This window comes from Notamacropus eugenii, chromosome 5 (genome assembly GCF_028372415.1).
Source record: "Notamacropus eugenii isolate mMacEug1 chromosome 5, mMacEug1.pri_v2, whole genome shotgun sequence".
NCBI lineage: Eukaryota > Metazoa > Chordata > Mammalia > Diprotodontia > Macropodidae > Notamacropus > Notamacropus eugenii.
In genome coordinates, this window is record NC_092876.1 from 198,727,363 (window position 1) to 198,741,738 (window position 14,376).

A 14,376-nucleotide genomic window follows, 5' to 3' on the forward strand; every position below is an offset into this window, starting at 1 on the left:
CCCCCTAACTGTGAGTGTCCCCCAAAGTTCTGCCTTAGGACCTCTTCTTTCTCTATACTTTTTTTTCCCTGATCCATTATTTTATCCATGTAAATTCTCCTTCCACTGATGAAAATCATGACCTCTATACTGTGACAGATGGCTGTATGAGTTGCCACAGCCAAAAAAAAATCATCCCTTGGCAGCTAATCTTTTGTTGATAAGCTTCTCAGAGTTTTAGTCTGGACCCTAAATGAGACACACATAGTTCATCAACAGGACTTATAATCAGATACTTTCTATCTAGGATAGGATCTAAAGAGTTCTATTTTTTTGTTCCCAAAAGACTTGGGAATCTGAGTTCCCTCTTTTGTACTATTTACTCCAATGAAGATATAGTCAAAAGAATCACAATTAACAGATGTTTATTAAGTGTTCACTATGGGCCAGTTACTAAAGCTCTGGGCACAAAAAAAGGGCAAAAATAGTCTCTCTTCTCAAAGAGCTCCCATCTGACTGCAGGAGACAAGACTAAATAAATAGGTACCGATAAGATACATATGGAGTAGATAGAAAGTAACCTGAAAGGGAAGGCTCTGGTGGCTGAGGAAAGGATGGCTGCAGAGGGTGGCACTGGAGCTAAAAGTTACCTTCATGCCACACTGAGTTACTGGAGCAGGGCTTTAGAAAAGGCAGAACAGGACATGTCAGAAATTAAACAGGAGAAACAACTCCACTCCATGTGTATTTGTAGCCTGACTATTGCTTCTGCAGGTACTGCAGTCACAACTACTGAAGATCTAGAAAGCGAAGTCTTTGCCATCAAAATCCTTGGCCCTGCCACATTGTTCAGCATTAGAAATTTATATGATTTTGCCAGTGGAAGTGACATTTTAAAAGATGCATTATCATCTGCTTTGATGCTACAACCAAAGGACCCTAGGGCTTTTCCATCTAATTGAAATTTTCTGTTGCCTCCCCGACTAGAACAGGAGCTCTGTGAGGGTAAAACCTGCCTCTGCTTTTCTGTTGGCATCCTCAGTGCTGAGCACAACACTGTACGCATACTAAGAGTTTAATAAATGCTTTTTCATTCATTCAACCAACATTTTTTTTTGTCCTAGAAAACGGTAATACAGGTGGGTTAAAATTAAGTTTTCTAGGGAAGAAGCTTCAGAGGCCAATGTCTCTGTAGCAACAGAAGTTACCCTCCCCATGGCACTGCCATGGTCACAGGGCATAGCATCAGAGCACTCCATAAATTTCAAATCATTTCATAAAATGATTTGTAGCTTTCTTTCTCATGATAATTAAGATACAAATATAAAACTATTTCCCAAAATAAAATGTAATCTTGAAAGTATTTTTAAATTCCTAGTTTTCCAAGTTTTCCCATACCTTATCTCCCAATTTAAAATTAATTCCACAAACACATGAAGTGCCTAACATATTCAACACCATGCTGCCTGCATGGAACACAGAGATAAAACAAAGAACAGATCGTGTCTTCAAAGAACTCACAATGTAAAGGAAGAGGTGATAAGACACACATTTAGCATCAATGCACATGTGAGAAGGGTTCAAACAACTGCTGTGAGAAATCTGAGGGTTAAATACTTTTGCAAAAGGTGTATTAGTTCCAGAAGTGCTATCTCAGTAAAGACGTATATCCAGGCAATTCAAACCACTCTGTATTTTGTTTTATGCCTTGAAGCTGAGAGGTATGTAGTTGGGTTATTGTAAAATTACCTATCTAGTTGAACATAACAACAGCATTTACTTCAGTTGAGTCTACTGAGTTATAGAGAAGTTTCGAGGGAAGCATACTATAGTTTTAATGTCCTTTGATACTTCCTTTCCACATTAATTCATTCGAAGTTTCAAGTCTATAACTAGGATTCTAAGGCCTTTATTTGTACTCATGGTTCTATCAATGACTGCTGGGAGATTGCAAGTAGGAAACCTATCACTTTTATACAAATGGATTAAGGCTATTTAATAAATAATTTGGTTATTTAATAATTTAGTTATATAATAAATAATTTAGTTCATGTTTGAAGGCTCTACAAATATAAGGTGATGATCACAGTTAGCTATTTCAATTATAAAGACACAAAATTTTAGTTAACCTATATGCTTATTGATCATTGGTGTTCATACAACATCAATGAATAAATCCATCAACAAATGTTAAGCCTCTGTTATCATACGCAGGTCTACTTGACATTATAATGGAATACCCTCACAGTTAGGAAGATAAAATTAACCTATGAAAATAAAGGGGGGATGGGGAAGCAATGCTAAATATATGGCACCATTAGTGCCAACAGGAATTCAAAAGAAATTACAGTATCACTAGACCAAATTTAGTTTCAGAAGAAAAGACTTAAACTAAGCTTTGAATTAAGTAAGTAATTAAAGAAGTAGAATTAAGTAAGTAATAAGTAAGTAAGTAAATAAGAAGAAGAAAGAGGACATTCCAAGCAATAGCAGAAGGAAAAAGATATGGAGGTAGGAAGGCACCTGTGGGAAGTTAAGAGGGGGTGTAGGTAGAGCAGTTATGCGAAATGCAAGCATATATGGTTAAGACGAGACCAGATCATGCAGAATCTTGAATGCAAAGGAGTTTGGATCTGATGCAATAAGAAATAAAACCAATGCAAGTGTTCATGCAGGAGAGTTGACTAAGTATTTTAGGAGGATCTGTGTTATGGCTCAGTAGAGGAATAAGAGGAGCTAAAATCCTTATAATCAAGCAGGTCAGATAGAAGCCTGATACACTTAACCAAGTGTGAGATAATGAAGGCCTAGACTAGGTTAGTATCTGTGAGAACAGAAAGACAAAAGCAAGTCATCTTAACTTGTAAAGTTAGACTACAGAAAATTAAATGTTCATTTTACCTCTGCGTTCAGTATTTTGACTTCTGTTGACCTTTCTTTTTAACATACTCGAATTTTCTCTTTTCTTCTGGTAATTTTCATTAATTTCTCTGAATAAATGACATTCTCCAGGTGTTCCTTCTTGTTTTTCTGGTGCCTTCCAGATTCTTCCCTTTCCATATTTCTAGTTCCTACTTTTATCAAATAACACTGTTCCCTTCTTTCAGTCTCCCTTGTTTTTATGATCCCCTTTCCTATTTTCGCCTCCTAGTCTCTCTCCATCTTTTCCTTTCTATCAACTTTTCTACCATGTACTACCTACTCTTTTAACTCTCTCCTCTATAGAATCATAAAATCTCAGAGTTGGAAGGGATCTCAGAGGCCACCAAGTCCAATAAGATCCTGAACAATGTCCTTTATAAAGTGCTCTCCTAATATCTGGTGGAAGATCTCCACTGAAGGGGCCCACTACACCATATATGAAGCTCTAGTCTAAGAAGTAGTTTTTCCTGGAATCAATCCTCAATTTGCCTCTGTACCTTCTACCCACAAGTAGTTCTTCCCCTCAGGAACAAGCAGAGAAGATTAATTCCTCTTACACATGACAGTACTTCAGTCACTTGAAGACAGCTATCATCTATCCCTAATATATCTTCATGGTGTATGTGGTCAAGGTCCTTCATCATCCTGGTTACTCTCCTCTGAACTCTATCCAGATCATCAGTGTTCTTCCTAAAATGTGATATTCAACCAAGAATACTGCTCTGGATGTGATCTGACCACAATACAATAGGACTATTGCCTTTCTAGTACTAAACACTCTTTAAGTGGCCTAGGATTGCATTCACTTTCTTGGCTGTAACATTACTATAACGATTCACAGTGAACCTGCAGTCCACTAAAACATCCAGAATCTTTTAAGATAAACTGCTGCCTGATTATGCCTCCCCATCTTGTATTTATGACATTGGATTTTTTTATCCAAGTGCAAAATTTTTACATTTATTCTCATTAAATTTCATCTTTTTTATTTGATCCAATGTTTGCAGCATCTCCAGATTTTTCCAGATATGGATTCTGTCCACTAAAGTATTAGCAATCCCTTCCCAACCTTTTCATCTGCAAATCTGATTAACATGTTCCTATGCCTTTATCTATGTCACTGATAAAACTAGCAATCAGCACAAAGCCAAGCACAAGTCTCAGGAACTCACCTCATAAAATGATAGCAAACTATTCATGACTGTTGGATCTCGCATTCAAACAGTTCTGAATGCAACTAATAATCTTTTTCAAAATAACATTTGATATTTTATCAAGTACATTGATCAAATTCAGACAAACCACAGCATTTCCCTGATCTACTAAATTATTAAACCTGTTAAAGAAGGAAATAATAATATTCTGGCATGACTTATTCTTAATGAAACCAATTTGGTTCCTGTTGATCGCTGCCTCCTTTTCAGGATGTTCATTAATATTTAAGGAAGGATATCTATGAAGTAGAGAGTGTCCAGGTAAAGGCAAGCAGAATGACAAATAGCTTCAAGTTCATCCCTCATGAAGGCAGGTGAAGGGCACAGGGATATTTAGTCAAGAGGGGAACATGAGAGCTGTCTGCAGGTATGCTAAAGGTTGTTATGCAGAAGAGGGGTGGGACAATCTTCCCTGTGACCCCCAAAAGTCCCTAGATCACACTTTGAGAACCACTGTCTTAGGAGAAGATTTTTCAAACATTTTCCAAATGAAATTCTCAAGTCTGTGCAGATCTAAGCTATACTGCTTCAAACCTCTGTGATCAGCTAAAATGTACATGCATATAAAGATACCTGTTGGGTCAAACAAATGTCAGTCAGTTAACAAGCATATATTAAGCAACTATTACACACCAGTCACACCACATCACTGTACTCAGTGATACAGAAGTGACACAGATACAAAGAAGAAATCCCCAAATCACCAAATACCAACCCAAAAATGGTCCCTACTCTCAAGGAACTCACTGTCTAATAGTAAGTGTAATTTCTTTCTTGGTTTCCAAAGGTTCTGGCACTCCAAGTCCCTTCTTTTGTACACCGTAAGTAGTACTTGTTTCATTCCCAGCACCTAAGATTCTCTTAGCTGTTCACAAAATTGCTGGCGCCAACTACATTCCAATGATATTTTCCCTTTCAGTTGCTTTTTAGTTTTACCAATAAAATGAAATAAAGTTTCAAACTTTAAAAGTATGGATTTTTTTCAGGTAGATTTTTTTTTTAAATCAACTCTTAACTTTCCTACTAGGAACCAATGAGACAAAACTTTAAAATCACAACAACAATACTAACAATAACAATGGATGCATTCATAAAGCAATTTAAGGTTTACAAAGCACTTTAAAAATATCTCATTTTGTCTTCAAAAACCTTAGGAGGTAGGTACTATTATTATACCCATTTTACAGGTGACAACACTGAGGCAAATGGGTTCAACATCTCGTCCAGGATCACACAAGCTCATAAATGTTTAAGACTTCTTAACCTAAGGCTTTCCTGACTCCAGGTCTATCTACTGCTCTTTCCACCGTGCCAACTAGGTGTCTCTACTAGAAATAAACTTCTTCTAAATATTTAAAACAAAAGTAAACCAATCAAATTTTGTTGCAAGTGGTATAAAATATAACCAGCAAGTGAGAAACTCTTTCTGTGAGGTACAAAATGAAGCAATGTGGCGTGCAGCTATAGTTCTGATCACTATGTGAATGTAAACAAGCAAATCTAGCCCCAGATACTTCTTAATGGGGGACCCTGTACAAGTCACTTACCGCCTCCCAGCCTCAATTTCCTCCTCTGTAAAATGGATACAAAAATTAAAAAAAAGAACACATTTCATATGGTTTTCTGAGGATCAAATGAGACAACATGTAAAGTGTTTCAAACTTTAAAAAGCTCTACAAGTGCTAGGCTATAACAACTATGGTATTACCTTCAGAGATCAAAGAATGAGTTAAGTATTATACCACTCAAAGAGAAAGACAAAAGTCACACGAAATTCAAAAGTCAAGGATAATGAAGTTAAGAAGAGTAATGAACTAGAAAATAGGAAAGATGGTATAATGAGTATATCTTCAAGCCAGAAAGCAAGGAGTTCTGTTCTAAAGTCCTGATGCTGTAATAAAATTAAGTAAATAGCATATTACAATAATTAAGTTTCAAAATTCAAGAACTGAGATGAATATTTCATCAAATGCATGTGATGAAACTACACTTTCCACAACAGCATATTACAGAAAATATTACAAGAAAATGAATAATTATCACTCAAATGAAGTTCAAAGAAAGGACTAAATATTTAATATAAAATTCCTTGCCAAGCATGTTAATATCATAATTGTCTTTAAAATTTCACTTAAAAATATCCAGCATGGTACGTTCCATCTACAGCACATTAACATAGTAAAGTTTTATAAATTTTTTTCAAAGGACTAACATTAGAAATGAAGAAAGATAATTAAAGAGATGCTATAATAACAAAGTAGCAAGAAAGAACACAGAAAGTTCAAAGCATATAAAAGATAAGAATCACACCTGTTGGTAGGGGTATATAAATTCTTTTTTCTAATCTCCTTCGCAAAGCTTCATCAATGTCCCACGGGAAGTTGGTGGCAGCCAACACCATGACCATTTTAGAAGGGTCATCATTTTCTAGAGCTCCTCCAACCCCTGTTGCAGTTTTTTTTCCAAAAGAAGAGTTTTTAAAATTTTAGTAACCTAACAAAAAATAAAATAGTATGTTTTATTCTGTTCTTTGTCATTTGTATTGTAAAATACACTAGGACAGGACTCCATTGAATGTAGAACAGAAGCAGGACTATTGCTTACATCAACTACTAATGTAAAAAGGCAGCTTGTTGTCTTAAGACTCATATTGGAAGAAATAATGAAGTATCATTTATATTTTCTCCACAGTAAATGTTAACCAGAAGAAAAGAGGTAGGGAGTAGAAAGTGATAGGCAAGGGAAATGTTCTAAATGTTTCTATTTCTTCTTCTTTCTTTTCTTTATTTTCCTAGGAAGTTCTTTAAATTTCTTAATGACTTCTAAAATCTTAAAACGTCAAAAATGAACCTAGTGGTTATTCATTAAATGAACTATTGTGTCATTTTCTAGCAAGGTTAAACTAATTGTATGCATATAGCATTTGATTTTACTGAATGAGATTTTTTTTTAACAAAATAGCTTCGCTACAAGCAATACTGCCCAGAAAATGTACAATCAAAACTCAAAATAATTGTGTTACTAAGCTTCTACTTTCCTGAAAACTACAAATAGTATAATAGGGTTTCTTAACCTGGTGATTTTTTTTTTTAATTAAAAAAACCTCCAATTTGGTTTGGGTTCTACCACTGCACCATCTACTACCAGCATGAAACATGCCAGAGCTAAAGAGAAAGCAGCTGTAATGATTTTCAAGAAACATATATGCTGAGTCTCTGCTTCTTTCAACATCTGAACAAGGAGGAAAGAGTAAGCTTTTTGTGGACAAGAACCAAGTCTTAAACTTCTGTATACTTTATAGTGCCCAACAATGCAAAGGACACAGAGGATATATAAAGAGGACTTGCTTGCATAGTTATTTAACAATGCTTTTTGGATAGTATTTCAACAAAAGAATAAAAATAAAAGCTGTCTTCAACATAAAATCTAAAAAGAAAGCAGCTTAAACTAAAGAAAGTATTTAAACGTTAATTACCATCCATCTGAACAAGGAGTTCAGACTTGACTCTTCGACTTGCCTCATGTTCATCAGAAGTGCTTCTGCGGCTACAGATGGAGTCAATCTCATCAATGAAGATTGTTGTAGGAGCATAAAATCTAGCCTTTGAAAAAGTAGTGTTGAAATTGTTGTAGAAAGAATAGATGAAACATTTTAGAAAAGTTGAAAATTGGAGGGAGGCAGTAAAGGTTCAGAAACAGCTATCTCCTAGCCCTTTAATCCCTTGAGAAGATCAACTAGATATACTCCCTACTGTAATGTTTTTTTATGTCATACTGCATGGTATGCACTAATTATTAACACTGGGAAATGACAATTTCTGAAATTAAAGTTAGGTTGTAAACCTTTAAAATAAAATACAATTTACATTGAGAAGGTATTTTTCAAATCTTTTGTTAAGTAAAATGGTCAGTGTTATAAATTTTTATTTGACTTTGTGAATTTAGAAAAATTATTGTTCTGATCATGGAAAAGAATCCCACATGTAAAAATGAAAGGGACTTTAGAGGTCATCAAGTTCAATCCCTTCATTTTACAAATAGAAAACTGAAGACATTATTCAGTGACTTGCCCAGGATTACAAAACTAATAAGAAGCAGAGGCAGGATTTAAACCCAGGTCTTGCTGACTTCAAATGCGGCTCACTAAGCCTGGGTGCCTCTCCAACAAGAGCATCCTTAGAGCAGGAGAGGCAAAAAATTTTAGTCCTCCATCTACTGGACAAATAACAAGAGCTCTTCTTTAGCCCCCACTGGATGAGAGCAGGGAAAAGAGCACTTATCCAAAGAGTCGGAAGAATTGTATCCAAAACCTAGTCCCATCATTACTCCCTGTGTGTGAGCTAGAATTGTCTAAGTCCCAGTTTCTTCAGCTACAAAATGGAGAATATACCTACCCTGCCTCCCTCACAGTGTTGTCGTGGACATCAAAAGGCATAGTAGAACTGAAAGTATTTTTTTAACTGTAAAATATTACATAAATGTAAAGTGGTAGTTGGGTGTTTTGTTCAGTATCATCCAAAGCTTTCTTTTAAGATGGAATATGAAGGCATAATACATTCCTTTCCACCTCAAATACAATCATCCTAGGGTTTTAAGAATTATTAAAATATAACTTCATTTGGTATGTTTTAAAATGATTAATGATCCATCTATGAAGAAGTTGGGAGCACATAAATTTTAGGAAGAATGAAATTAAATGAAATTAAAAACTGCTTACCATTCTCTACAATGTCAATGACACAAATCTGAAAATACCACTCTCTACTCACCATTTCAAACAAAAGACGGACCAACTTCTCAGATTCACCCCTGTATTTAGATGTCAGAGTAGAGGAGGAAACATTGAAGAATGTTGTGCCACATTCAGTTGCAACAGCTTTTGCAAGCATGGTTTTACCAGTGCCAGGGGGGCCGACCATCAACACACCCTAAAATTCCACAAGAAGTATTACCATTATCATACCACAAAATGTTTGATAACAGTACTGCCAAGAATTCATTTATTTTATGCAATTTTTCACTAAAAGATTAAATTCAATCTTCACAGAATAATAGATACAATAATTGCCATCATTTTATAGAAAAGGGAAATGAAGAGATTATAAAGTTTTCTCCCAGTCACAAAGAGAATGAAAGATAAGGGAACAGAGAATGCATATTGTGAGTAATCTGCCCATTTCATTCTAGGGTAGCTAAGTGGTACAGTGGGTGGAGTACCAGGTCTGAAGTCAGGAAGACTTCTCTTCCAGAATTCAAATCTGGCTTCAAACCTTTACTGGCTGTGTGATCCTGAGCGCATCACTTAACCCTGTATCCCTTGGTTTCCTTATCTATAAAATGAGCTGGAGAGGCAAGTGGCAAACCACTCCAGTACTTTTGCCGAGAAAACTTCACATGGAGCCATGAAGAGTCAGAAATGACTGAACAACAAAAATAACCTTTTATTCTTGAGTGCTACTTATGATTGATTATTGTTTAATAATTTAATGAAAATAATCAGACCATTTCAACAGCATATTTCAGAAATTATGCACCTTTCACTAATATGTTAAGTGTTTATCCTTTTTAGTAAAAAATTTTCATTATACATACAGTTTCTATTAAAATGTAAACTATGTACTTAGAAGACATCAGTAAGGGAAAACTGTGCTGTATTTCAAACACAATCAAATTAGTTTTAATTTGATTACAATATAATATTGTAGTAAATCAGAAACTTACATGAAATACTATTAGCAATGAAAGTGCTATTAAATATGATCTCTGCTGCAAACATCATTTTGGTTATTTCCTACCTTTGAAAATTAACAGGCAAAGCTATCTACTGAAACAAAATACCTGTGAATATTGTTGTTTAAAAGTTTTGTTTTCTCTATTCTTTTCAAATAATTGCTTACTAGTTTTTAATTTGATGTTAATATTCTTATTTCTGTCAGACGCTTCTTTATGTGGGACTGGACATGTTTATTGTTAGATCTGACGAATAAATTTCAGTGATTTCCAATAAGGACTTTATGCCTTTTTTGTTTACCATCTAGTTTCTTTCAATACAGTTTGGGTTACATTGGTTGAACTGATTGCTGCTCCAATTCTTGACCATTAGCTAAGGCTTAGAAATAGTAGTTTTCATACCAAGATTTCTTTTACAATGGAGGCAGTGTGATTTATTAGATAAGATCTAAAATCAGGAGGGAACAGGATTCAAACTCCCTCTCTGATCTGAACAGTGTGATTCTGGGCAAATAAATAGCTTAGCTTCTCTGAATGTCAGGTTCTTCAATGGTAGATAATACCTAACTCAAAAGGCTATCTGAAGAACAAATAGGATTACAAATGTACAGTACCTTGTCAAATTTAAAACAGTATATGAATGTCAGCTCTACTATAAGTACTATTTATACACAAAAGATCAAGGTTTCCTCATTCTGAATACCAATAACGTACCGTATAGACACAAAATCATATACAGTCAATGCAACAAATGCACAATATATTTTTCCCTTTTCAAAGTCCTTTAAGTTTTTTTGTCATTTAAGCTTTATTTTTAATTATGAATTTGACAAACATGAATGTTTCAACATATAACTCCTCTAGTTCTTTCTATTATTACATAACAGGAAAAGAACAAGTAAAAGTGGTTAATTTATCTTTTTAACCTGTAAAAGTTTGATACCTAGCAAAGAATTAGAAGTTGAGGGGATGCCTATCAATTGGGGAATGGCTGAACAAGTTATGGCATGTGATTATGATGGAATACTATTGTGCTATAAGAAATGATGAGCAAGATGCTCTCAGAAAAACCTGGAAAGACTTGCATGGACTGATGCAAAGTGAATGTACTGTGTACAAAGTAACAGCAATATTGTAAGATGATCAGCTGTGAACAGCTATTCTCAGCAATATAATGATCCAAGACAACTCTGACAGCCTTATGATGAAAAATGCCACCCATCCCCAGAGACGGAACTTGATGGTGTCCAAATACAGATTGAAGCATACTTTTTAAACTTTATTTTTCTTGAGGTTCTTTTTTTTGTCTATGTTTTCTTTCACAACATGACTATTATGGATATGTTTTGCATGACTTCAACTTGTATAACATATCAAATTGCTTGCCTTCTCAATGCGGGGAGAAAGTGGAAAAGGGAGGAAGGGAAAGAATTTGGAACTCAAAGTTTTAAAAACCAAATGTCAAAAATTGTTTTTACACGTAACTGTGGAAAAATAAAATACTACAGGAAAAACAAAGTTTGGTCCCTAATTGAGACTGTTTCTCTCATAGGTCATAGTATTTATAGATTTTGATATTCAAAGGAAATCACTAAAACTTATCCCCCATAAACAGGACAGGAATTCCTACTTACTATACTAGAATTAAATGGTTTTTTTTTTAATTTTAAAAATTTTTAACTAGTAAGAAACACAATGGCTCCTAACACTCAACATTCCCCAGGTTGTCTTCTGAGTACTATTCAAGTGTTATCCTTAATCAATTATTAATTATTTGAAACCCTTCACCAGTTATGTAAATTAAAGTTAACATATTCCTAGGACCTATAAGAAAATCAGGACAGACCTAAGAGAAATGGGGAGAGCTTTCTATTAGCTAAAAGGATGTAGTCACCTCAAAGATAATTATTCTATTTAGATAATTCTCCAGTCTATTTATTTTGACCTTACTTATCATCTGAGTTTCACTCCCACATTTTCCACAACCTGCCAGGCAAGCTGTCAACAATCCTTTACCTTACTCAAACCCAATATATAAAAAATACATTCATCATCTTCCCAGTCTGGACCCCTTCCAGGCCCCAATCCAGTTCTCCAGTCAGACTCTCAAGTCTCCAATTTCTATTAATGGTATCATGAGTTTTCCAGTCTTCCATGTTTGAATCCAACAAGAAAGGACAATGATTGATTTAAATAAGTTTGATATAATTCTCAATTTCTGGGTATCTAAATTGTCTTTTCATAATACTTACAGAAAACTCTGCATTTCTTTCTCTTTCCATTTTTTTTTGTTTGCTAACAAATATTAAGAAAAACTGTAGGAAACAAATATTTTGACAAAGTCACTACAGTACTACAGAGTTTTATTATGTCATTATAACCTTGATTTGGGAAGTAGTGAAAAACAGAAAGACTATTGATTTATTGGCAGAAAAAAAAATCTACTCAGAAAACCAAGTGTCTTGCTCTTGGAGGTTCAGAAAATGATGATAAGTTTATAATTATAATTACCTGTAGCAAGTCACAGTATATGCATCCACTTTGAAAGAAGAGACAGTCAATAACTGAGGAATTTTATTTTCTGAAAGTTTCAGAAGGACACAGTAATAATTTTTAAGTAGCACGCCCATAATTATGGTAAGTGACCCTCAAAAAAATGGAATATAAATCCCAAATCAAAAACTAGATAACTGACTACAAAAGCCCTTCTCATCCATTTTTTTCTTTTTACATGTTAAACTAGAAAAGAAAATTGTAAATTATTTTCTGAGGTGATTGCTTCTTCTATATCAAGCCAGACAGACTGAAAGAACAATAAATATCCCCAATTGATAAATGGTCAAAGGATATGAACAGGCAATTTTCAGAGGAAGAAATTAAAGATATCTATAATCATATGAAAAAATGCTCTAAATCACTATTGATCAGAGAGATGCAAATCAAAACAACTCTGAGGTACCACATCACACCTATAAGATTGGCAAACATGACAGAACAAGAAAATGATAAATGCTGGAGAGGATGTGGGAGAGTTGGAACACTAATTCATTGTTGGTGGAGCTGCAAGCGCATCCAACCATTCTGGAGAGCAATTTGGAACTATGCCCAAAGGGCTACAAAAATGTGCATACCCTTTGACCCAGCAATATCGCTACTAGGACTATATCCCCAAGAGATCATAAAAATGGGAAAGGGTCCCACATGTACAAAAATATTTATAGCAGCACTCTATGTAGTTGCCAAAAACTGGAAGTCAAGGGGATGTCCATCAACTGGGGAATGGCTGAATAAATTATGGTATATGAATGTAATGGAGTACTATTGTGCCATAAGAAATGAGGAACAAGAAGACTTCAGAGAGGCCTGGAAGGACTTATATGACCTGATGCTGAGTGAAAGGAGCAGAACCAGGAGAACTTTGTGCACAGCAACAACCACAGTGTGCGAGAGTTTTTTCTGGTAGACTTGGAATTTTGTAATAACGCAAGAACTTCTTATAAAAAAAAAAAAATTAAATCCCAGTGGTGGTTCTCAAGGCAAAATGCCTTCCACACTCAGAGAAAGAAATATGGAAGTCATTCGCAAAAAGTAGCAGATCATGTTTGTGTATGTGTATGTGTTTGTGTATCATGTTTTGATTTGTTATATGATTTCTTTCATTTATTTTAGTCTGACTACATAGCATGACTATAGTGAAAATATACTCAATAGGAAAGTATATGTAGAACCTATACAGAATTGTATGCAGTTGTGGGGAGGGAGGGGGGTAGTGGGGGGTAGGTGTGGGGGGGATAAAATCTCAATTGTATGGCAGTGATTGTTAAACATTAAAAAATAAAAAAAAAAAATTAAAAAAAAAAGAACAATAAATAACCATTAAGCCATAGTAGCTCGCCAAAAATAGTAAAATGTTTTATATTCTTTACTTTAATTAACCTCAACAGCTCTAGGAAAACAGAACAAATCTGAATATCATGAACTAAATGGTCACTCTGAGGAATAATAGATAGTGTACAATGCTTTCCTATCATCTTGTAGCTAAATGAAGAAGTAAAGGATGGCAAATGAAAGAAAATGGAAACCTACTAGACTATAAGTGGTTTGAGGGCAAGTCAAATCAACAGGCATTTATTAACTGCCTACTACATGCCAGGCACTGTTTGAAGTACAAATGATTTTTTAAAAGGGAAAAAAATTGTCCTTGTCCTCAGGGAAAGAGAATCTTACACACTCGGGTATCAAGGTAGATAGTCTACATGTGGCTTCTGTTTTAACCATGTAGGGACAGAAGGGGAAGTGAAGGAGAACAGCTGAAAAAATAACTTAGTAGAAAATAATACTGTCTTTTTATTTAGTTCAAAACAGAGTATGTGAATAACTAGACTGCCTGTGGCTCAAAGAAAAGCCTCAAGCAACTGTGAAAATCTGAAAGGGCTCTTGAAGTCAAGATGACTTGAAATTCTGAGAAAAGATTCTTCAAGATAACTGCAAGATGGATTGAAGACTAGTTAGAAACAGAGGAAAATGTAGC

At 34.8% G+C, this 14,376-nt stretch overlaps 1 protein-coding gene across 3 annotated transcripts in view; it reads right to left on the reverse strand.

Annotated features, from left to right (window-relative positions):
* Positions 1-14,376, reverse strand: part of KATNAL1 (katanin catalytic subunit A1 like 1) — a 133,411-nt gene that overhangs the window by 13,018 nt on the left and 106,017 nt on the right. For all 3 annotated transcript variants that reach the window (XM_072611835.1, XM_072611833.1, XM_072611834.1), the window contains 3 exons: positions 8,885-9,043; positions 7,591-7,717; positions 6,426-6,560 (listed from right to left, as the gene is read on the reverse strand). In XM_072611835.1, coding sequence (XP_072467936.1) covers positions 6,426-6,560; positions 7,591-7,717; positions 8,885-9,043 — 421 coding nt within the window. The remainder of the gene's footprint in view (positions 1-6,425; positions 6,561-7,590; positions 7,718-8,884; positions 9,044-14,376) is intronic.